General features: G+C 40.6%; 1 protein-coding gene across 6 annotated transcripts in view; it reads right to left on the reverse strand.

Annotated features, from left to right (window-relative positions):
• The window catches only part of iqsec2b (IQ motif and Sec7 domain ArfGEF 2b), a 74052-nt gene extending 49287 nt beyond the window's left edge, over nucleotides 1–24765 (reverse strand). For all 6 annotated transcript variants that reach the window (XM_053503692.1, XM_053503691.1, XM_053503686.1 and 3 more), the window contains exon 1: nucleotides 24304–24765. In XM_053503692.1, the coding sequence (XP_053359667.1) occupies nucleotides 24304–24749 (446 nt within the window). In that variant the 5' untranslated portion in view covers nucleotides 24750–24765. The remainder of the gene's footprint in view (nucleotides 1–24303) is intronic.
• Between the last annotated feature and the right edge of the window lie 1547 nt (nucleotides 24766–26312).

Below are 26312 nucleotides of genomic sequence, written 5' to 3' on the forward strand. Positions count from 1 at the left end.
AATCCTAATTTTGGAAAATCCTAAATGAGACAGAGTTCTCAGTCCAAAATAGCTCTAAGAAAAAATGGCATCCGGGATTCCCCTAATAATTTAAAGGCGCAGAGACAACAATGTTAAACTTCACGAGTGAGATTAATTTTCTTAGGCGCGATTACGGTTTTTAGGCCACATGAAGGCAGTGTGGAGAACCCAGACAGAAATTGAGTCAAGTGGATTTGGTATGTTTTACTGGTAGGCGTGCAACACTCACTTTGTTGGACTTAAGAACAAATCAGACTTACAAACGTGCTCCTGGAACAGAACTTTAGAATTAAATGTGTGTACATGCATGCACAATACAAATACATGTATATATATATATATACTGTATATATATATATATATATATATATATATGACATGTGATAAATGACAACTACTGCAGAATTTCTCCTTTCTTAAACAAACTGCTGTCAAATAAAGGATTATATTTGCTGTGTAATCCACACAGTCTCTCTTCCCTCTTCCCCTCTGTCTTTCACACACACAAACATACACACAAAGGCCCCCACACACACAGCATCAACATCAAACAGCTGTGATGCTACTCGCTAAAAATCTGCTGCATACTTCTATTAGCACCACTTAGCACATTTGATGTGTGGCATCAACTCTGTACCTGCTCTCAATCCACTAGAGCTCGGGCTACTCAGTGAAACCAGCACTCGATCGCCAGTCAACATATTAATATAATATAATACAAATATAATAATCGTCATCAAAATGATGATGAAAAAATGAAACATAAAATTAATATTAATTGATTTTGGTGTGTCTGGATATTAACATAAAGCTAATCATCGTCGACTAGAAAGCATTTGAGGCTGTCATTACACAATAGACTTTTGAAAGACATGAATGAGTAATCTATCTCAGAGCTCTGAGAGGTGAGGAGGATGATATCTCTCTATAACTCCTGCGCATGCTCACACACACACACACACACACACACACACACACACACACAGATAAGTGTCTGTGGGTGGGAGGGAGGGAGGTGGGGGGGGGGGGGAGCTTCGAACCCTCCAAACTGCCAGAGGGAAATCTTCTGTTTCCACAGCAACAGCATTATTCACACCACACTTTGGTTTACTGAGTGAAAAAAAAAGGACATAAACATTTTTAGACTCTCAATAGGGCGAAGTGGAAAATGAAATAAAGTAACGGACACGTTAACAGACTCACTCTCATGCAGAGTCACACAAAAAATGAGGTGCTGCACAGTCTAAGGCCTTTCTGTCATGCTTTGATGAAGAATATGTTTCTATAACAGGGAACATCACTCTGGACACGTGACTGTGTTATGAGTTACATAATCAATGTTTTCCCTGTGGATTATTATATATATATATATATATATATATATATATATATATATATATATATATCTTTCACCAACACTTCCTACCCTTTCAATACACAGTGGGCAGAGGTACAACTACAGGATGCCTTCAGCACTAGAGAGCTCATGGGGATGTTTTCACGACCCATTAAATCCTTAAAAAGGTCCTTAAAAACCTTCAGGAATAAGGAAAAACCTCATAGTAAAGTCGTCTTAAAAAACACCGTAAGACCTTCTTTCGTGTTAAAGACCTCGTGTGAATGACATGAGGGCTAGCATGCATGCCCACTGGGTAATTTCAATTATCGTCATAAGGGCATAAAACTGTCTGCATCAAGAAAACATCCAGAAACATGCATGAACGCACCTCCTCCCAGTTAAACCTCAGCTGGCAACCTCTGCTATTAAAAAAAGGTTTTGTGTATACTGTCACTGCCACAAGGGGGTAAAAAACAAACATTCATGTTGTATTTATACGAACAGGCGCTGCTTAAAAAAAAAAAAGTGACTTACATAACATGCTCAGTGAGAGTGATTTCCAGAAGGAAAATTATCTTCTTTGCACCAATCCAAGATCATTTATCGTGCAAATGAAAAAATGAGCACTTGTTTCAAAAAAATATTATTTTTGCATTTATTTATTGATTATTTTATTTAATTGTTGCACCAGCTTTTGTCTTTCTCTTTAGCGAAACTATATATTAAGTACAAGAAAAGCCCCAGTGTAACCAATGTGCTTTAAACGCTGATCTAAGTTTCAATCAAAGTCATGATTAGATCATTAATAATTTCACTGTTATGCAAAAAAACATGCACATTCTGTCAACTATTCCCAAATTTTGCATTTTCTGTAAAGTATAACATTAAGTTTTTAGCCAGTATGCTCACTGTGCAGTACGTGTAGAGAATGGAAACATTCTTAGCTGTATTACACCTTATGCCATTTATTTATTTTTACACACATTTTATAATACAAAGCAAGGTCATTTTTTTGATAAATCCCTATTATTTCCTTAACTGTGTTTGCCATTATTAAAATTGCTTTTTACACACCATTGGCAATACCCATCCATGCCTTTTACACACAGCTCTCTGGGTGAAACTTCTGTGTGCTGACCCACCTCATACATCACTCATTTTGCGAGTACAAACCACGCACTTTACTACATGAATGGAAATGTAAAAGGTGGGAAGAAGCCAGGCTGGAGTTCTGCAGTGTTTTTTGTTTCGGGGTTACACAGCCAAACCCCTGGCTATAAACTCATGGTTAGGTGCCGATGGATAGTAAGGAGGACAAGATATACAGTACATACTCTACAACTGCACTTTCAACCTTTTAGCACTCAGTTGTAGAAGGAATTTAGGATGGTCACAACTGATAACACCCTAATGAGTCTGGTTTCTCAAGGTGTCTTCATCATGTCATCTCAGCAATTTTTTTTATGAATCTAACATATAATAAGCTAATAATAATAATAATTATTGTTATTATTATTATGCATTTTATTTATATAGGCGCGATTCTGGTCACCCTAGGTCGCCTTTGATACACATGAATCCAGCAAGATTGTCTTGAACTATAGAAAATTAATAAGAAATATGAAGCACTAACTGCCCTCCTCTGAATAAACAAGCTCACAGACACCCATGACTGGCTATTGTTTTTGCACTGATTGACGAAAGACAAAAGAAATGACATCCCTCCCCCACAGACAGCATGGCCGATTTTATTCCTCTCGGCCATGCATGGCATTTGTATTGGCAACCAATGCTTTTCTCTTGTACCACTGAAAAGAAGGCGTGTTCTCTAGTCATTTAGTTAGTACATAAAAAAATTGTCAACTGATTTCTGTGTAAGTGAACAGGATTTTTTTTTAACAGTATCTAATCTATTGCTGTAGAGAGCAATATCTATGTGTTTCAATTTAAAAACTGACGATTAAGAGCTTTGGGCCCCCGAAATTGGGAAACAGTTTATAGATCATCGTCCTGTAGAGCCGCGAAGCACATTCATAAGGAGAGAGTTCCCACTGTGGGATCTAAAATCTCATCCAGCATTAGTAGGCACAGTTGAGGAAAAGGTCAAGTTTCCCTGAAAATATATAAATAAAGAATGGAACTTGACCACAGGGCAGACATTAATGCTTTCTAGGAATAGTCAGCATCACCCATGTGACTTTACTTACATCAGGATGCACAATACATACTCATTCTCTTGGTCTAACTGCGTGTTTGTGAGTTGCAAATGATATGATGAATAAAAGTTTTCAGCAGAGCTGTGTCGTGAAATTAATCATGCAGTCTTTTGTTGGTGAATCTAATCAATCGAATCAAAGGGTAATTTTTGTGATTTAGAATCAATTCACACATTTACAGTTATTTGGATACATTTACAAACATTCCATGATCCATACAATACTATAGCTTTTGCAGAAAATACAAACCAGTTCCACCTTGTGCAAAGTACTTCCTCAACAGATGATTTCCACGTTTTTGCCAAGAAAATACAATCGCACAACAAGCAACGCAAGAACACAGTGAGATTATCACTACCAAGAATAGACCACTGCAGAAGTAATTAGCACAAGGTGAAATCAGTGTGTATTTTCTGTAAAAGCTGTGATTGATATATTTATTTATATATATTTATTTATATATATATATATATATATATATATATATAACACAGGTCTTTTGTTATATTTGTTATATTTGTCAAACAATTTCAATGTCAAAAACATGATGTATCTAAATTTAGAAAACAGAGACGCAGATTTTTAAGCCCAGAGGAATTCAAACACCAGCTACTATATATGTCAACACCTCTCTGTTTTTGCATTTTATTAATAACTTAAACATTTATCACAGCTTGATCCTAAGACTCAAATACAGTAGAAAGCTTCTGTTATAAATTGCGAATATTTTTGTGGGATTCACGTATCGCCACACTGACTCAAAAAATCGTTTTTCAAAAACGAAAACACACTTATTACATTTGCACAAGTCTCATAACACTGCAAGCTTAAATTGGTCAAAAATTGCGCGCATTAGAAGCCTGTGTGCTCACAGCCACTCAACCCGCATGCTCACTGTTGAGCTGAGTTTTGAGACTTTGCAGGCCTTTGAGGTGGTTAATGTCAGAGGGGTGGTCTGTGTGAGGCAGGCTCGGAGGACCCAAAAGCAGACACAACAGAAAATGTTCAATATAACTGATTTTAATGCACAATGTCAAGGTCAAAACAGATTAATTATAATCAAAAGGAAAGTTACCTTATTTAAATACCACTAATTTTACGCAGAAAATGAAAGTCAAAAGGAGGAGATTGAAATAAAAAAAAACATTACTTTGAAGTGAGCTGTGGCGTGGCTGAGCAGGGGCTGTAGAAAGGAGTAAAGGAGCGAGTGGCACAGAGCGTGCGCGGTGGCCAGCAGAGCGCGCGCTGCTGAGAACGCGCAGGCTGGACAAAAGCTGCAGCAGAGTGAGCGCGGCTGTGTGGAGAGAAGTCCGCTGCGCGCGTACTGAATCCGGCGCGCCGGTAGAGGGAGAGCAGCAGCAGCCGAGCGAGATCAGAGCTGCAGTGATCCTATGGGTTTAGACAGAGTCGCAGTCGAAAGGGAAAGCAAATGTTCAAAGCCGGGTTATCAGTCAACGACGCAAACAATTCCAAATCGTGAAGCAAAGGCGTAACTAGGGGAGAAAAAGGTCAACAACGTGAAAGGCAAAAAAGTATGTTTTAGTAAAACACGACACAAAACACTTGGCTTGGAGCACGCAATAATTCGGCAAGAGTTCGCTGTCTGAGAAAGAATTATATAGAGTGCGAGTGATGAATGAGATGAGGCGCAGGTGTGCTCGAGCATGAATGAATAAGCCGGCAAAATGGAAGCAACGGAATGGAGTGTGGAAAGGAGTCGCTGGAGATCATGACCTGGCTTGAGCAGAGGGCGTGACTTGGCGTACCGTTACAGTACCCCCCCTCCTATGGGCGCCACTGGGCGTCCTAGCTGGTGCTTCTGGGTGTTGCCGGTGGAAGTCAGAGATTAGAGTCGGGTCAACAATGAACCTGGCAGGGACCCAACTTCTCTCTTCTGGTCCATAACCCTCCCAATCGACGAGGTACTGTAGACCCCTTCCTCGGCGTCGAGCTCTCAGCAGCTTGCGCACTGTAAAGACCTCACCTCCATCAATGAGTTGGGGAGGAGGAGGAGGGCGGGGGGGTTGGGATAAAGGGCTGGACACCAGTCGCCTGAGCTGAGAAACATGAAACGTCGGATTGATGCGGCGCATGGAGAGGGGTAGGGAAAGCCTGACAGACACAGGGTTAATTACTTTGGTGATGGTGAATGGTCCGATGAACCTGGGAGACAATTTGTGGGAGACTGTTTTGATGGGAATGTCTCGGGTGGACAGCATCACCCTTTGGCCTACTCTGTACCTGGGGGCTGCCGAGCGACGTCGGTCAGCTTGCCGTTTGAAGGTGCTGATGGTGCGTAGGAGACGGGTTCTGGCCTGGGACCAAACTCTCTTGCAACGGCGCACAAAAGACAGGGCTGATGGCACGGTTACCTCCTCTTCTTGGGATGGGAACAGTGGAGGCTGATAGCCCAGGCAGCACTGGAAGGGAGAGAGGCCAGTAGCGGAAGTTGGCAGAGAGTTGTGCGCATACTCAATCCAGGGGAGTGTCCTGCTCCACGTGGTTGGGTCTCGTGAGGCCATGCACCTTAAGGCCTTTTCCAGTTCCTGGTTCACTCTCTCTGTCTGCCCATTTGACTGAGGGTGATAACCAGAGGATAGGCTGGGTGTTGCTCCGATTAATCTGCAAAATGCTCTCCAGAACTCTGCTGAGAACTGGGGGCCACGATCGGAGACAATGTCGGAGGGGAGACCATGCAAATGGAAAATGTGGAGGATCATTAACTCAGCCGTTTCCTTGGCTGACGGGAGCTTTGGCAAGGGGACAAAATGGGCAGCTTTGGAGAAGCGATCAACTATGGTCAGTATGCATGTATTGCCCTCAGAATTGGGGAGGCCGGTAACAAAGTCCAGAGCAATATGAGACCAAGGGCGGTGAGGAGCTGGGAGGGGATTCAGGAAACCAGCAGGGGGTTTGTTAGTCGACTTGTTTCTAATACAAGTGTCACAGGCTGTCACAAACCCCTGAACATCAGCCTTCATAGATGGCCACCAGAACCGTTGCTGCAGGAGGGATAGGGTGCGGGCTCCCCCCGGATGACAGGCAATTCGGGAGCTGTGTCCCCATTCCAGCACCTGAGATCGAACTGATGCTGGGACGAAGAGGAGGCCAGGGGGAACGTTGCTGGGGCCTGGTTCCTGATTGAGCGCCCTCTTCACCTGCGTTTCGATATCCAGGAGTGCGGCCGCCACAAGGCAACGAGGGGGTAAGATTGTCTCTGCCAGCACTGGTTCGTGGGGGGCGGAGAACTGTCGAGATAGGGCGTCAGGTTTTCCATTTTTGGAGCCTGGGCGATACGAGAGCGTGAAATCAAAACGGGAGAAAAATAGGCTCCACCTGGCCTGACGGGCATTGAGTCTCCTGGCTGATCTGAGGTACTCCAAGTTTTTGTGGTCGGTCCAGACCAGGAATGGAGAGGTAGTTCCCTCCAACCAGTGTCTCCACTCCTCTAGGGCGAGTTTGACCGCCAACAGTTCCCGATCTCCTATGTCATAGTTTCTTTCCGCAGAGGAGAGACGACGGGAGAAGAAGGAGCAAGGGTGTAACTTCTTGTCCTTGAGTGACCTTTGAGACAAGACGGCCCCAACTCCTGACTCTGAGGCATCCACCTCCACCACGAACTGGAGGGACGGGTCCGGGATAATCAGAATGGGTGCGGACGTGAACCTAAGCTTTAGTTTGGTAAATGCCTCTTCAGCCTGCATGTTCCAGAGAAAGGGAACCTTGGTGGAGGTTAGCATGGTGAGAGGTGCTGCCACTGAGCTGTAGTCCCTAATGAAGCGCCTATAAAAATTGGCAAACCCCAAGAATCGCTGGAGCTCTCGTCTAGTGGTGGGTATGGGCCAGTTGGTAACTGCAGATAACTTTGAAGGCTCCATCTGTAGGCTGGAAGGGGCAATAATAAAACCAAGAAATGACACAGACTCTCGGTGGAATTCACACTTCTCGGCTTTAACAAAAAGTTTATTCTCGAGGAGTCTTTGCAAGACCTGTCTGACGTGCAGCTTGTGTTCCTTCAGAGAACGAGAAAAAATCAAAATGTCGTCTAGGTAAACAAAAACAGAGATATTAAGGAAGTCTCTTAGGACGTCATTCACCAGGGCTTGAAAAACAGCAGGGGCGTTGGTCAGCCCGAAGGGGACCACTAGGTACTCGTAGTGGCCTGTGGGTGTATTAAATGCGGTCTTCCATTCGTCCCCCTCCCTTATCCTTACCAGGTGGTATGCATTTCGCAAGTCCAGTTTGGTGAATATACTAGCTCCTTGCAGCAATTCAAACGCGGATGACATGAGGGGAAGGGGATAGCGATTCTTGACAGTGATTGCATTTAGGCCACGGTAATCGATACAGGGGCGAAGGGATTTGTCCTTTTTATCCACAAAAAAGAAACCTGCTCCGGCCGGCGAGGATGAGGGTCGGATGATCCCTGCTGCCAGTGATACAGTGATGTATTTATCCATGGCTTCTCTCTCCGGGGCCGAAAGGGAATACAAGCGGCCTCTCGGGGGGGTTGTACCTGGGAGCAGATCAATGGAGCAGTCGTAGGGTCTGTGGGGTGGTAGAGAGAGGGCGCGTGACTTGCTAAACACCTGCCGGAGGTCATGGTACTCAGGCGGGACATTGGACAGATCTAAAACTTCATCAACAACAACACAGGGTGGTGAATGAGCCCTAGCAGATTGAAGGCATGAAGACAGACAGGCAGGGCTCCAATCGAGAATAGTATTCTTGGCCCAATCAATGTTGGGGTTATGTCTGACCAGCCATGGATTCCCAAGGACGACTGGGGCATGAGAGCTCTTCATAATAAAAAAAGAGATAGTCTCTACATGGTTACCTGAGGTTCTAAGAGCGACAGGGGGGGTGCGATGAGTGATGGGAGATAGAGAGCTGCCGTCAAGGGCCTGGACAGACAGGGGGTTGTCAAGGGGCAGAAAAGGGATTCCCAGCTCCCTTGCAGTGACAGCACAGATCAGGTCTTGGTCGGATCCAGAGTCAATGAGGGCCTTAAGTGGTTGAGCTTGGTTGTTCCAGACGATCATGACAGGGAGTAGGGAGCGTTTACCTGAGAGGTTCTCTTGAGAGTGGCCCTCCAAGACTCCCAGTTTCATTGGGGGGCCTATCCTTTTAATGGGCACTGGAGACGGAAATGACCTACTTGACCGCAGTAGAAGCAGGCTTCTTTCTCCCGCCGACGTTGGCGCTCCTCAGGAGAGACGCGGGTCCGGTCAACCTGCATAGGCTCCGCTGGAGGATCGGTAGTTTGTGGAGGGGTGGTTGGTCTGACTCTTAGAGGTTGTGTGTTCTCACGGCGCCTAAGTCGGAGGCGTGCGTCGACGCGGCCGGCTAAATCCATGAGTTCCTCTAGGTTCGCAGGGTGCTCCCGAGAGATCAACTCATCCTTGACAGCCTCACTCAGCCCGTGAAAAAACACATCATACATGGCACAGTCGTTCCATCCACACGAGGCCGCCAGAGTGCGGAACTCAATGGCATAATCATAAGCTGAACGTGTACCTTGGCGGAGTCTCAACATCTGCCCTGCTGCTTCTCGGCCAGAAAGTGAACGATCAAAGACTCTCTTCATCTCCTGAGTAAACGCTTGGTAATTGGTGCAACGAGGATCATCGGCGTCCCAAAGGGCCGTTCCCCATTCACGGGCCCTTCCAGAGAGGAGGGTGATGACATAAGCGATCTTGGAACGTTCAGTAGGGAATGTTGAGGCTTGTAATTCGAGAGACAATGAGCATTGGAAAAGGAAAGATCGGCAGGTGCCAGGCTCTCCGCTGTAGGACTGAGGAGGTGGCAGACGAGGCTCTCGGATAGGTGGTGGTGAAGATTGAACTGGAGGTGGTGTGACCTGAAGCCGTTCGATCTGAGAGGTCAGTGCAGTGACAGTGTCTGCCATTAGCTTAAGGCTCTGGTTGACCTGCTGAATCTCCCCTTGGTGTGTGCCGAGGAGGGTGCCCTGGGCCTCCAAGGCGGCTCTGAGCTGTCCTAGGTCTGCTGGGTCCATTCTGGCCGAATTATTCTGTCAGAGGGGTGGTCTGTGTGAGGCAGGCTCGGAGGACCCAAAAGCAGACACAACAGAAAATGTTCAATATAACTGATTTTAATGCACAATGTCAAGGTCAAAACAGATTAATTATAATCAAAAGGAAAGTTACCTTATTTAAATACCACTAATTTTACGCAGAAAATGAAAGTCAAAAGGAGGAGATTGAAATAAAAAAAAACATTACTTTGAAGTGAGCTGTGGCGTGGCTGAGCAGGGGCTGTAGAAAGGAGTAAAGGAGCGAGTGGCACAGAGCGTGCGCGGTGGCCAGCAGAGCGCGCGCTGCTGAGAACGCGCAGGCTGGACAAAAGCTGCAGCAGAGTGAGCGCGGCTGTGTGGAGAGAAGTCCGCTGCGCGCGTACTGAATCCGGCGCGCCGGTAGAGGGAGAGCAGCAGCAGCCGAGCGAGATCAGAGCTGCAGTGATCCTATGGGTTTAGACAGAGTCGCAGTCGAAAGGGAAAGCAAATGTTCAAAGCCGGGTTATCAGTCAACGACGCAAACAATTCCAAATCGTGAAGCAAAGGCGTAACTAGGGGAGAAAAAGGTCAACAACGTGAAAGGCAAAAAAGTATGTTTTAGTAAAACACGACACAAAACACTTGGCTTGGAGCACGCAATAATTCGGCAAGAGTTCGCTGTCTGAGAAAGAATTATATAGAGTGCGAGTGATGAATGAGATGAGGCGCAGGTGTGCTCGAGCATGAATGAATAAGCCGGCAAAATGGAAGCAACGGAATGGAGTGTGGAAAGGAGTCGCTGGAGATCATGACCTGGCTTGAGCAGAGGGCGTGACTTGGCGTACCGTTACAGTTAAAAGTCGACATTTCTTTATAATCCTACACTGTGTAGTATGAGTGAACTATTTGCTAAGTTTGTTTAGAAATATCAATTATGGCAGAGGACAAAGATCCGCGCAGCTCAGTTAAATTTAAACCGTTTGTAGTTGAAGCTAGTTTGTATTGTTTAAATGTATTTATATTGAATGTGGAGTTAGTTTGTATTGTTTAAATACTACCCTTGGTTTTTAAGTGAGAAAACTAAAGTTATAAGGACTGGTCTACATTTAATTATTGATTAAACTTAATTGTAATATAATTAAGGAAAAATTTTACATTGAATCAGGATATTTATAAATGCGTGATACTTATAAAAGCAGAATTTCAATCAAATCGGCATCTAGGTAAATTAAAATTAACATTATTTATTAGTCAAATTCACAACCATACACAGTACAATATGCACTGAAATGCTTACATGACTAAAAAAGAAAGAAAATAAGAGAGGCAAAAATGTCAATAGAATAGAATGTAAAATATAAAATCTACAATATATAGTAATTTTGTTAAAACTAAATAAATTAAAGTAGAAAGTAGAAACGTAAACTGTATAAATAAACTGTATCATGATAATATCGTACCGAGAAGTGACCGGTGATTCCCGTTTATCCAATACAGGGCTACAGAGAACCTGGAGCCTATCCTACAGTAGGTAACTTCGGGCACAAAACAGGGAACACCTTAGACAGGGTGCCAATTGATTGCAGGGCACACACACACTAATAAAACAATAAACATTATTGCTACTGAATAGAAAGAAAAAAAATCACAAAATTTATATCGAATCAAGAGCCTACCTAAGACGCATGTTTAAGTTTCCAATAGCCTCCAAGTCACCGCACACTCATGTGATTAGCTGTATCAGATCAGCATACGTGTAGTGAACCTGATTCCAGCGTAATTTAAGGAAATGTGTGAGATATTGCCGAGCCTTGTCAAACAGAGATGACACTGCAGGGGCGATATGAGGTACTGTATGAGGTTAACATGGGAAATGTGAATATAGAAGTCAGGATGTCAATCGCAGGTGGTAACAGGTATAAAGGGCAAGATATTATAAGAGCGCATTCTGAAGGGAAAGTGACAGATCTTATTATCATAAAAAGATGGGGGAGTAAAAGAAGGAAACTCCGACACCAGTGATAAAACACAGGGTTTGGGATTCACTGTTAAACATGCTGTGATGTAAATCTGATCGTCTACATGCGCACTCCCCAACCAAATACTGAGAATAGCGGTGAGTGGGAGGAAGGGAAAGGAGGGACAGTGTTAAAAATAGAACAGCCACACATTAGTAGGGAGCCTATAGTCAAAACGCTGACGATAAAAGCTTCCCCAGGTGGAGTCGCTGATGATAATTCTGTAAGCTCTACTAATGCCTGGGCCACACTAGAAGATAATCAGGCTGATCTTAAGGCCAAATCGCCCCTTCACAATAATCACAGGCTGGTTTTAAAATATCCTCTTCCTAGATTTGATTATATTATAGTGTGGGGTGTGTAAAATCCTTCAATCTGTTGTAATAATGCATGATTGCAATGTTTAACAGCCTGTAGTGTATTGTTGGAAAACACAGGATTGTAAACTGTAAAATAACCACTACACTAAACGATTATCTTCATTGATTTTCATTAGGGCCCAAGCACTATGACATCAACACTAAGGCGTCATAGTGACTAAGATGTCATCGCCTCGCTATAATAGTGTTGATGTCTCATTGTGCATGGTGTTGCTAGAGTCCTATTGTTTTTCTAAGGATTATTATTTTTATTTATTCATTTTTTTTTTAAGTCTTAACATGCTTAAAAACTCCAGTTTGGAACTTACTGCCATTAGGAGGCTTTAGACTCTTCATAGGAGATTTTGCTGCATAGCTCATATACAGTACAATGGCATGTATACTCACGCATCTCATTGAGCTGAACAATTTTCACTATGCATGTCATGGGCTCAACTCAACAGGAAGTCAAGTGAGCCTGGTATCCTTAAAAATCTTGCAAAAAAAGTGGCTAATAACTTCCTGGGTAACATCATATTAAGTGACATCACACTGAGTGACATCATCATCTGGGGCATTTTAGAGATCTTAACATGCTCAAAGGCACACAGGTTGTATGTTGCACCTGGCAATGGTGCTTGGGCCTGCTTATCGTTGCTCGAAACCATGTACTGTATTTTGTTTGTTTGAGTTCTAAGTGTTGCGAACACTGGTCTGGACTGATATTTGCGCAGTATAATCTGAAGTTTTCTAGTGTTTTACTCTGAGCTTACAGTATGTTGTTGTGTACAGATTTGATTTAGGACCAAGATTCAATGACCGGGAGTAGCCGAAAGACCAACAACAACATCATACTGTAGATATATCCTTCAGATCTTAACCCTATTGAAAATCTTTGGAGGGAGTTGCCCAATGTTGCCCAGCGACAGCCCCAAAACATCACTGTTCTAGAGGAGATCTGCATGGCCATAATACCTTGTGAAGACTTACAGAAAACCTTGTGAAGACAGAAAACATTTGACCTCTGTCATTGCCAACAAAGAGTATATAACAAAGTATTGAAATGAAATTTTGTTATTGACCAAATACTTATTTTCCACCATAATTTGCAAATAAATTCTTTAAAAAGCCTACAACGTGATTTTCTGGATTTTTTTTTTCTTATTTTGTCTCTCATAATTGAGGTATACCTATGATGAGAATTACAGGTCTCTCTCATCTTTTTAAGTGGGAGAACTTGCACTAATTGAAAACTCTTATTGTGGTTTTGGTGTAAAAACAAGTACTGTTACAAACAAAACAACCAAATCATTAAAGCTAAGTATGGTGCAGGATCTTTGATGAACCTAGACTGCATGAATTACCAGAAGATCTTAAATCTTTGCACCTGCCATAAAGCTACAGTCATGTGGTCTAAATGATCTAAAACAACCAAACATCCAATTCGCACAAAACGTGTGAATGACCACAAAATGAAACCTGTGACACGAACAATAAAAACATCCAAGGTAAGCTGAAAGTCCACATGGATCTGGCCTCAGTTTCCCAGCCCTGTTTGTCTGAGGTACAGTAGCTCGAGATCACTCTGCAAAACTGAGCACATATCCGGTGTAATTCAGTGATGATGGGGTGACATCATGGAAAGTAGGACACAGTGATAATTAACATCCCTGTGCCACATGATTTCATGTCAAGTCTCGGTAATTAAACACTTCCATCCTTTACATGTTGTATGTATCTCACTGCTTGCAGGTGAACCTATAGAGCGACAGTCATGCCCTGTTTATTCAGTGTAGGATGTGGGATGGATTAAACTAAAATATGTCTGTGCTGAAATGGATTTTCCGTGTTTGTGTTGCCTCACAGAGAGGGAGTTTACGGATAAACGTAGCACGCAGGGGCACACTGATGGGACGATACGAAGTCTTCCAGAATCCTAACAGCGTGAGATGCCGAATCTATGCAATGCACCTCTGTGCTGTAACTATACTATGCATGAATCCTGGCGCATTACACAAATCAGCTGTGCACAGGATAAGTATTGTCTTCCTTCCTTATAAACTAAATCTCACAGCTGAAATATTTCTTAATTATGGTCAACGGGAGATATGCGACGTGCTATAATGGTTACCCTTCTTCGGCATTAACACACTATTATTCTACGGTACCTTTTTTACTCTACACAGATTTTAAAAATGTCACCTGTGTTCGTCTTCGCTTGTCTAGTTTTTAGCAGGTCTGTGCCCACTCTAGCCTGGATTCCTGTTCTTGGCTGACAGCAGTGGAACGCAGTGTTGTTTTCTGTTGTTATCGTCCATCTGCTTCAAGTTTGTTTGTTCTGAGGTAGCACTTTTCCTCTCACCAGATGTAAAGAGTGTTATTAACTTACTGTTGGCCTTTTTGTCGCATCTCTTTCGTCAATGACGCACTTCCACCCACAAAACGGCTGCTCGTTGGATGTTTTTTGTTTTTCGCACTATCCTGTGTAAACCGTTTCTGAAACACTCAAAGCCTCTAAAGTGACGGATCTAATTTTTCCTTATGTAGACGTTTGATGTGAACATTAACTGAAGCTCTGCACCTGCATGATTCTAAGGCAGTGTGTAGTGCTGCTGGTAGCACAGTAAATGACTGGCTGACTGGATAGTTAAATGAATAAGCAGCTGAACAACTTTTGCGTAATAAAGTGGTCATGAGTGCATGCAATATACTGAGTATATAACTATTCCACACTTAAACAGTACCAAGCACTACTCACTCTTGGGTTCAGTTATGGAAACTCTTTAGGCATGTCACTCACCAAGCATATGCGCTTACCAAAGATTACAACAACTGCTAGCTATTTTGGTATGTACGGTTTTGGTATTTGTAGCTGACTGAAAAAAAAAACAGCTACAAATTTAAAAAGCGTAGATTAATGTAATAATACTCATCATCACATGTTACCTCTTTTCTCACAATATGATGAAGGATTATTTTATGCCTGCTTTAGCCATCAGGACTCTGAATGGTAAGACAGTGAATAAGATAGGAAGGAAAATGTCTTAAATGCCACAATTTGACTGCAATTTAAAGAGTGTGACTACAATTTAAATCGGTATTTAAAGATATTTAATCTCGATATGAAAATTCATATTGTTCGCATACTTGTTAAACTTTTCCATTAAATGCTGAAGCTACTTATAACACAGAAGCTCTAGCTTGTCTTTTTTTTACCACTGAGTATACAGTCATTACTTTACATATTTCATTATTTTACATTTTTGCCTCAGAAGTGTGTTTTACGGCTCCATTTACAGTAGTTCAAAAGAGTGACCGGAACAAGCGCTAGCTGCAGAGATCCACTGGGGCAGAAACCATGTTGCACCATGCTTATTCTATAAACAGGAACCAGGACAGTTAATAACAGAGTTATTTTGTTTTTTTCTTTGTTGTTTTTTTTCCCGAATTTGGATAGTTTAAAAATATACTGTGGCTGCCAAAATCCTGTTTTGTAGCACATAATTTGATTAAGATAGATTTGCAAAGATTGAGAAAGTAAAAGTGGATAATGCCTGTACATCAGAAACGCAAGTGCGCCATAGTGACCTTCTTTCCCACGCTAGTCCTTTGTGTGGTTTTTGAGATGTATTGCTGGATTTCTTTTTTTCTAAAGCCTGTCAAACACACCCATTTTATTGATCATAAGTAAACGAAAGTATGTCTAAAACTGCTAGACTGTATGCTGAATGACAGAAAGCTGTCGATTCTCAGTATTTTCTGTAATTTACAGAATCAATTTAAATCCCACCCAATAACACACGCTATTTTGGTAGTTTATTGTGTTGTACAGATCTCTATAAACATAGCGAAAATAATCTCATTTGCTCATGGAATTCTGCGCATTATTGAAATTTATGTTGTAATGCATCAGATTTGATCTCTCCCTTCAGTTCGGCAGAAATGTAAACCGCACATTAATGGCAAAGTTCACAATAGTTAGAATAGCTGTTTTTGCATGCACACAATTTATTTATTTATTTATTTTTGGTCAAACAAACTTTGTCACATGTGCTCGCTATGAGCTCCTCAGGGTTGCCAGATTACACTGACAAAACCACCTGGGAAGTGTCTCAAATAATATAATTACTAAATCTCATACTGTAGTTTGATCTTTTATGTACATATTTTATTTACTAAATTTTACCCAATTGTTAATAAGCTGCCCAAAACACATTTTTCCTGCCCAAGACAATAAAAAGTAGCCAAAGAATATCAAAGAAAACATCCCAAATGGCAAAAAGACTGGGACGAAGTAAACTCTCATTAGCTGTTTTAGCTTGGAAAGAAATGAGATTTAAGACTCTGACTGGCTGGTTTTTGGGCACATTTTTCATGCTGTGCCAAGCTGAATGACAGTGTAGACACTGGCTCTACTTTCATTCATTTCTGTTCAAAGATAATTGGGCGGTACAGTAAAATAGAAAAGTCAGTAAAAATAAGAATCATCACATCTCATATCATAATGCCTAGATATTGCACTTTAATTTAACCGCTGGGTGCACACAAGGATTGTGTGTTGTTTAATTGAAGAACATGGGGAAAAGGTGTTATTTAAATTCTGCCCATAGAAAAAATGGAAAGCATGATTATATTTGTTGTTTTTCTTGTATAATTGTATATTTATTGTTACCTTTTGTTTTTGCTGACCTGAAAAAAGGTCAGTTAGTGGCCTGATCTCAAGTAGAAAAGGTTACTCAAAAACCGTGATCCAGTTCAAACTCTTGCAATAGATTATTAAAAATCTAGAATACACATAATGAACAAATCCATTAGGAAGGCATATGGAGTAAGGCACTTTTTAGGGCACATGGTTACAAAACCTTACTATAGTCTAAACTACCTATGAGACATTGAAACATAATAAACATGTTCTTATGGCAATGTGAGACTGCCATTAATCAAACTGCCACTACATACATTTCATTGAAGAGAAAAAAAACTATCTTCTAACCAAAACAGAAAAAATAAAGCCAAAATTGTATATACAAAATATTGACACTTAAAAAAAGAAGCATCATAATTATGTCAGAAATTAATGTTATGAATGTTGATCTTCAGGTTCTTTTATGAGATCATAAAATGAACTAAAAAATTTTGTATACTGAGGTAAATGAGGCGAGATACGCAAGAGAAGTAGGATCAATCATGTGGCAGGGGAGCGTCTTCGATGCCAGCTGAGGATTCTGGCAGATGCGATGGTATTGGCACAACTTACTAATAGTAAAGGTGGTCTGGTTACCTACTGTGCAGAAATCATGACAATATCCTCTATATTTTTTAAAGCCCATTGAATTATGAGTATATGCAGTACTATACAAAACTTATAGATTGTATTATTAATATTTTTTGCCTTATATGTTTAACTTGGTTCTACTATATTACTGCAATAGAAAATTAAAAAATGATAACCAAACATTATTTAATCCCAATAATTTTTTAATCCAAATGTTTTTGTTTCTGAATAAGCAAAGTATAAGGACTAGCTCAGCATAAGAGCCAGGAGGGAGTAATAGAGATGGTGAGAGAGAGAGAGAGAGAGAGAGAGAGAGAGAGAGATGCCTGGTGTGCCGGATAGGCCTGCTGTGGATCCTGTGTCATCAGCAGCAGTTTAAAGCAAACCACAGGTCAATAATTAGCACTGTTGGCCTTACCATGACCTTCTTCTGATGAGCTAACAGAAGGACAATGATACTACAAGAGAAAAAGACTTGAGAGAGAAAGAAAACTGACAGAGAGAGAAGTGAGCAGGAAAGATGTAGGAATTAAAGTCAAGGCAAAAAAGTCAGGAGCAAAAACAAAGCTGGAATGGTTTACGTGGGGGTGGAAAAAAGAGAGACCACTTCCCAGCATGCTCCACTCTAAAAGTGAAATGATGGGACACAGGCTGATTCTCCATCTGTTATCTGCAGTGTCAGTGAGATGGAAAGAGAGGAAGGGTTCAGGTAGAGAAAAAATTGACTCTAATAATAGACAGATGGCATGAGAGATGAATAGAGGGATGAATAAAGAGAATAGCTGAATTTAACTAAAAAATGTAATAGAAATGTTTGGTGCAATGAACTCATTGGTGAGCCGCAATAATGATATTTGTTACATTTTCCTCCACATTTCCCAGGAGCAAAAAAATAAAATTACAGGGGGGAAAAGAGCAGGAAGATGTTAAGTATGAAATGCTGCTTGCTGCAAGGCATGGAAAGCAGACTAAAGAAGATGTTCCTAAAATAACTCTGCTCTGCTAGACACAAAGATACTTGCCTATGCATAGAATCATCCAAATCTGATCCCTACAACTACAAGGTTCATGTTTTAAATGTAGTTCAGTTTTTAAATATGCATTATAAGGTACATATTTTATAAATACGAGTGCTGTCATGTCTCTTTTTTTTTGTATTTTTTTTACTAACAGTCTTATGCAATACCTTGTTTTGTTAATAACAGTGAATGATTAATTGAAAATGATCACAGACACGTATACAAATGCACATATAAGCAGAGATATGATCTCTGTACTACTGAACCAGCTCCACACATTTGACACCTACATAAAGAACTATTATGTGTTACTTACTAATGACTAATGTGTCTCGTGGGAGTACGAGGAAGAGGAAGAGGAGGGGGTGAACACGTGTAATAATGTATGTGTAATGAGCATGATGCACAGAGGTGTGAATGAATATTAATTTGAATTTTACGTAGCCGTCTTTGAATTTAAAAGCGATGATAACCGGTGTCTTTATGTATGTATGTATAAATAGATACACCAATCAGCCACAGCATTAAAACCACCTGCCTAATATTGTGTAACTTCCCCTTGTGTGGGACGTGCTTGGAAATCTGACACTATTAGCATTAGATTATTTCCTTACAAAATGAAGTCCTGTAAGTTATTAGGTAGGACCTAGGATCAGACTTGTTTTTTTCAGATGCTTAATCACATTAAGATCTGGGGAATCTGTATGCCAAATCAACACACTGAACTCTTTGCCATGTTCCTCAAACCATTCCTGTACGGTACATTTCTTTTTGCAGTGTGGCATCCTGACAGTGTGGTCACTGTCATTAACCAATAACATTCCTATAAATGTATACAAGTAACGTCCACATGAATGCCAAGACGCAAAACGTCAGAGTTGCCCAGAGTATCATATCTGATGCTCATGTCCCCACTGTATGCACTTTTCTGCAGCTACACATCCCCAATGACCGCAAGCTGAATACATTGTATGTCCTGACATCTTTCTGTTATAGCCAGCATTAACCTTTTCAGGCGTCTGTAACCTGATGCGCTAGTCTTAACTTTCCCACATGTTAATAAACCTTGGGTACCCATAATCCTGCATACTGGAAATACCCTGGTTTAATCAAAAAACCTGATCTGACCCAGTCATTTAGGCATCACAATCACAATGTAATAGTCATTTAGATAATGACGCTTGAATATATTTCCTGCTTCCAACAGAAAGAACTAACTGTTCTTTCGCTGCTTAATATATCCCACCCCTTGACAGGTGCCACTGTAATGAGATAATCAACGTTATACACGTCACCTGTCATCAGCCACATATAATTATGGAGCTAATATATATAATTATGGGGCTAATGTCAGGTAATAATATACAATAAATAATAGATATATACATAGCTCTGGAAAAAACAAGAGACCACTGCAAACTTCAGAAAACTTCTGGAATGTCATCAAGATGATGGATGGTCACAAACCATCAGGCCAAGCTGAGGTGTTTGCTTTTTTTGCAAAAAAGAGTAGTACCCAACAGCAATGATGGAAAAATTAAAAACTGGTGGAGAGCATGCCAAAACTGGAAAGCCGTAATTGCAAATCGGATTGGCAAAGCAGTAACACAATTTGTTTACAAATTCGCATTTGGTTTTATTCAACCTATTAAAGCTCTGCAAATACTGCATGTTCTTGGGTGTTGTGATGATGTCATTTCCTTTAAATATACACTCTAAATACCAATAGTTATATTTTGAATTTAGTAGGAATATTGTCTGCCATTCACAAAAAAATAAACAAAACTGTTCATCTTACAGTACCAATACATGCAATTTTGGGGAAAAAAAACATAAGAAACTCAATACTTTGCAGTATATATACTTTATATCAGGCAGCAACATCCTGGTTGGTATACCAGTCCATCGTACGGCACCACGCACACTAGGGCTGTGCGATATGTACAAAAGAAACCTATCACGATTTTTTTTAACAATATTGTGACTTCGATTTTAATCACAATTTTGACACACACAGACATGTTTTACAGTGTGAATATGAAATATTTTTCCAAAGGAAAACAGATCTTTATCAAAGACCTGTAACATGTCTCTCAAACAGACATAAGGCAAAATGTATACAGCATTTTATCACAAATAAACATTCATCATTATTCACAATACAAGGAATAGCTTGAAGTTGACTGAGATGAATTAAGTGTATACAGTTTACACATTACAAAGACATGTTTTATAGTGAAAAAAAATAAATAAAATATTTTTTCTCATAAACAAGTTGTATATTTTTATATTGCTTATTTTATAATAAAAATCGTTTCGTATAATTTTTCATTATAAACAATATTTATTTAGTGTAAACATTTTTGTATTACATGACAAACCCCTGCAAAATAAATGTGCCACAAAATAAACATTATATGAGAATTTGTATTACGTGTCTTAATTTTCTATTAATTAATTTTATATTAATTTGTCACGTGCCTAGCGTTAATTATAATAGTAATAATATATTTGATAATAATAATATGAATTTTTGATTGTGGTGTCCTAAAATATTTGATAGAAATTATGTAGGGGGGGGGGGGGGGGGGCAATCCGTGGCATTTTAGCGCATAACACACACATTAAAATAAATAATTATACAAAAACACTATGTTGTGCAACTTAACTTTCAGAACTAAAAGTTTCAAAATTTACAGCTGAGGCATAACATAAGCCTTTACTGGCAATTTCTGTCATTTTCTGTTGCTGGTTTCTTCATCTCTTGGTTTGCTGATAATTTTATCGCCCCTTTCCATTTTGCATCTTGCAACAGAACCCTCCATCAAATCAATACACAGCTAACTGTATGCGTCTCCTTCCGCTTTTGTGGGTGACGTAAGCGCTTCTTCTTCATCTGTGTTTACTTGCGGCTTGCATCTGGAAGCGCGCTGTGTCACGCCAAACAAATAATTGCGCAAAAACATAACGCAAGCTTTAAAAAATAAATGTAAAAAAGCTTTAAGGCAGAAAATTTTGCCTCGATCATTTTTTGTAATCGAATTACACGAGATACTCAAGGAATCGTTTCAGCCCTAGTGTGTGTGTGTGTGTGTGTGTGTGTCCCTGTTTATTTGTTGTTAAGCTCAGTCTCCTGTTCTCGCGCTCTGTTTAGGCGTGCTGCGTTGTGATTGGTTCAAATAGCATACTGTGGGAAAAGTCGGGAGCGCTCAAAAAATTGTGCTGTAAGGTGATTTAGAAATCGCGCATATTCACATCGCCATTTCGATACAATTTCAATTAACCGCACAGCCCTAATGACACCCTCACTCAAAAGGAATCAGAAACCCAAAATACACAGAAACCGTGCAAAGACAGTAAACCCAAGCTCGGGATCAAACAGGGGACTCTGAAACTATGATGAGGCAGTGAAACCCTCTGTGCCACCATGCCACCTAGCATGTTTATAAGGATTTTCCCATGTTTTGTTTAGCAAATTAATAATTTCCTTACAATTTTGAAATGCATATTTGTATACATAAATTATGGTTATTGTTGTATATTGTATCATTAGTAGCCAAAAACTAATCAATAATAGTATACTATATGATTGAACAATTACCTGCCTATTTAAGTTTTACAATAACCCCCACTCATCTGGAAACATTTTTCATAAGATAATGGAACATACTTACAGGGATTTTTTACATTTAGTGACATACACACACAGTCAGTGCTCAGTCAGCATTCAAGTTCATCCCAAAGGCAGTGAGTGGGGTTGAGGTCAAGGTTCTGTCGAGAATTTTACAGACAAACCTTCCCAAATTAAGACAAACCTCGTGCTGGAACACATTTGGAGTACTTAGGTTTGGTCAAACGATATAATAATAATGCTACAGGATACAAAGACAATATGAGGTTTAGATTTTGTGGCAACGGAAGGCACACAGGTATTTCATGAACATGTCACAAACACAAGTCTAAGACGTCATTCAATCACCTTATTAGTATATAATAGTATATAATATATATAATATAATAACATTTTTTTTTTTTTTTTTTTAATTAGTGTGTCCTAGTTCATGTGTAAAAATGATTCCTCATGATACCAGAACCACTTTTTCACAATTTGAGTCCTGAAAAATGCCTGTGCCATCAGGAAAGAAAAACTCCACAGATGTGATAACCTGGTCATTCCATATATTCAGGTCATAAGCTGACTTTATTTTATTGCCACATAACATTGCTGAGCCTAGACCTGACAAACTAAAGCAAGCTTAGATCATAACACTGCCTCCCGAGGTTTGTGCCACTATCCATGATCCATGAGTATCCATTCCCTTCTTACGCCGACACACCCATCTTTGCTTGATGCAGCCAAATAATTTGACTCTTCTGAAATGGTGACTTTTTCTTTTTGGCCAGATAGTGTACTTTATTTTATTCAGTTAATGCTAAATCTTATTATACAGTATTTTTGTGGTCCCTAAAGCAGTGAACTGGCACAAAGGATGTGAGACACCAAAGGTCTTGTGGAAGTTGCTCTGGATAAGGGCACCTGCTAAATGCTGTACTGTAAATCTAATAAAAGTAAAAACAGTTTAAGCTCATATTCCATATAAAAAATTAAATAATCCATGCAAATTGTATGATTTGAAGGTGGTGATATTAAATTTACTTTTAACCTTCTAATACATAAATGCATAAATTTACAGGCACACACAGGAGTAGGATACATGTTTCTGAAAGTTTTTGCAAATGTTCAAACTAATGGTTTACGTTTAAATCTGATTGTATACAGCTTGATATATGAGACCAAACGTTTGTAATATTTTAATATCACAAGAATCTGCTACTGAACCTCGAGGCACACCTGGAGTGAAAGTTTATTTAGAAAGTCTAAATCTTTTAAACAGTTTCCACTTGAAATTACGATTAGACATAATACTGTAGATTGTCAATCTGACTTCTAGGCACTAATGAACGAAACAGAGAGAGTGAACCATGTTGGGGAATCAAGAAACTCTTGAGAGGAAAATGTGGGGCTGAGCTGCAGCTGGCTGCAATAAGAGCGCAAACATAATTATATGAGCTGAGAGGGTTGCTTACTGTGGCAAGCAGGAAGACACATGCTGAGGCTCATTCTCTCTAGTTGCTCCTTTCATTACAGCGAGTTTTCACCCAAGAACACAGAAAAGCATCGACAAACACTTTAACCTTTCAGTGTTTAAAACTGAACCTGATTTTTTATTTTTTTTTCCAAAGCAGGGAGACTTCTTTCTGACACTGGAAATGATTAATCAGGACAAGTGTCGGCATACAGTAGGACAAAATCTGCAAACATCAGTTATTTGTTATACTGCAGAGGTGCTGGAATACACACCCCTCACACAAATACATTGTCATTAACCATTATATGTACATGCATAATTTATTGTGATTGTTTCCTTAACACCCACCCACGCAACACCCTCCGCCCACAAATACACACACTCACACACAAATTTGTCTTAATAACTAAATCTAACCCCATCATCATTTTTTTTTGCGGAAAAGTATCCTTGTGCCGACATTTGGTTCCCACCAAGATATAAAACCATGCTCACACACACACACAAATGCCTCACGACCCCGTACAACAAATCAGCATGCTCGTTTAGCACTCCCACGCAGCAAAGGCAGATATTCTCTTCCTGTAACGCTCCATGCTGCACACACTCACATTCACACACGCACACACAAATTATAAAGAGAGCAGCCCACACAGTGGGTAGCTATACATCGAAGAAAAGCGTAGCCAAAGCTGGATTAGAGCCTTTGAATCTACTCACACTTCCATCTTATATGCAGATTTAAATAGAGAAACAGTGGTCAGTTTTAACATTGCGTTTGTTGTACTGTGGTTGTACAGTTCTACTGTAGCTGGCAGATTTCCACTGACCAGTTCTCTCCTACCTTGCAACACCATAAAATGTCTGCTCCAGCTGCCATCATTGATAGAAGTTATTACATGCAACAAACAAGGCAGAGACTAAATAGCAATGATGTAATAAGAGCTACTTACTGTCTCCGTAGAGTAGATGTGCTGTTGGTTCCAGTGCTATCGTTCCTCTCTAGCCTTCCCCTCTCCTTCTCCACAGGAGCTGACCCACACGACAGGCCTCGGCTCAGCCTGGTGTGAGTGCGCCGAGCTGGGCCAGGAACTGTAGACGATGGTACGTTACTGTTGCTGTTTTGGTGGATATTGTTGGCGTTGTGGTTCGTCAAAGACGACGGTCCGCTGGACTTTAAGTTCTGTTCATGATTGTGGTTCTGGGTGGAGTTCTCAGTTCCAGGCTTTCTGTCCAAGCGGAGGTCCTGGTTCTCCTGGTTGACACGGTCGAGCTGCGTCTCGAGCTCTTCGATACGCCGCCGTTGCGTCTCCAGGAGCTTGGCCTGGTTCTCAATGATGTTATTGAGCTCCAGGAGGTACTCCACAGCCCGGCTGGGGCTGTCTGGGTTCGACTCCATGGCCCAGGCTTTGGTGCCAGAGCTTTTGGTGTCGTTTTCAGTCCCCCCCCCACTGAATTAGTCAAGTGGGGGGGTAATAATTGAAATAGTTATCAGTGGAAGACCAAGATGGAGATTTCGCCAGACTAAGTAGTAGAACCCAATTATGAATTTTTAACTTACAGTTCAGGTCATCGTCAGTAATGGTGCCTTAAGGCATATTGGATAATAATATCAATAATAATTGGCAGATTTTCTTGCACAGAGTCAGTAGCGTGTTTCACATCTTCTCTCATGTACACTGTTTAGCAAATTCACAAAAATATAAAGAAAAATTAAGATAAAGAGGAAAAAAATGTTTGTTCCCTTCAACATGGATATCCATTTAAGTCTGAACAAGTGAGAAGGGCATGACTGTTGTTATAGAGACAAGTGAAATAATCAAGAAAAACTCAGTCCACCATTTTGAGCTTGGCTGCACTCAGAACAAAAACTCCCACAGTTCTGAGTGCAAAACACAAACAACGTGTCTGAATAAGCTTTGAGCTTTTATAATAATAATAATAATAATAATAATAACAAATATTTTTAAACGATTTAAGGTTTTGAGAAGCTGTCAGTTTGTATACACAAGAAGAAAGTTTTTTCTTTTATTACAAAAGTGTACAGTATATACCCTTAAGTGTTTAAGGGTATTCACTTCCATTAACAACAAAACAAAGCATGTTATATATATATATATATATATATATATATATATATATATATATATATATATATTCAGTTTATGTATTTGTTTTTAAGTATCCTGTTAACAAAACTGTCCATTTTTGGGGGGAGGAAACAGTTTTAAAATGTTCTGCAGTCTACTTACAGTGCTTCATTCCTCCTCTTCACCCCATGGTTTAAGCGCGCGGGAGTGTGCGGCGCGCGCGAACAGAGCGCGAGCGTCTTACGGTTTAAACCCCCCCTGAAACCAGCGCGCGCTTCCCGCCCTTTTCTCCTCTCTCTCTCAGGTAACTGAAATCATGATGGCACGCGCGCAGGTTTCGTCTAACATGTCGTCAAAATGTTCGATGTGATTCCTTCCTCTTCTTCCTTATTTTTAAAATAAAATGATTAAAAATAAAGACTGAAGGGAGCCTGAGTAGACGAGCGTCGGAATGACCAAAAGTTCAGTCGGTGAATCTTTACGCCAGAATCCGCTGTGTTGTCAGTCACTCACCTTGACTCGCGCGCAGCTCTCACTCCTGAGTGATTTTTGTTTGTTTGTTTGTTTGTTTTTTACACCAAGCGAGAAGTAGGTCCTTGTTTCACACACACACACACACACACACTGCGACGAAGGGATTAAAAAAAAAAAAAACGAAAGAAAGACAGAAAAAAATCCCGCGACGCTAAAACGCAGCTCCTCGGCGTCACGACTCGTGTGGCCACTTCACAGGTGCGTCCTACCTACGCGTGCGCGCGCGCGTGCTCGAGCTTTCAGTGCTCCTGTTAGACAAGCTGCACATTTCCAGTGCTGGTGAAGTGGTGCATCGTCAAACACCTGACAACAACGAGAACACAGTCAATAAAATAAAG

This window comes from Clarias gariepinus, chromosome 9 (assembly GCF_024256425.1).
Source record: "Clarias gariepinus isolate MV-2021 ecotype Netherlands chromosome 9, CGAR_prim_01v2, whole genome shotgun sequence".
NCBI lineage: Eukaryota > Metazoa > Chordata > Actinopteri > Siluriformes > Clariidae > Clarias > Clarias gariepinus.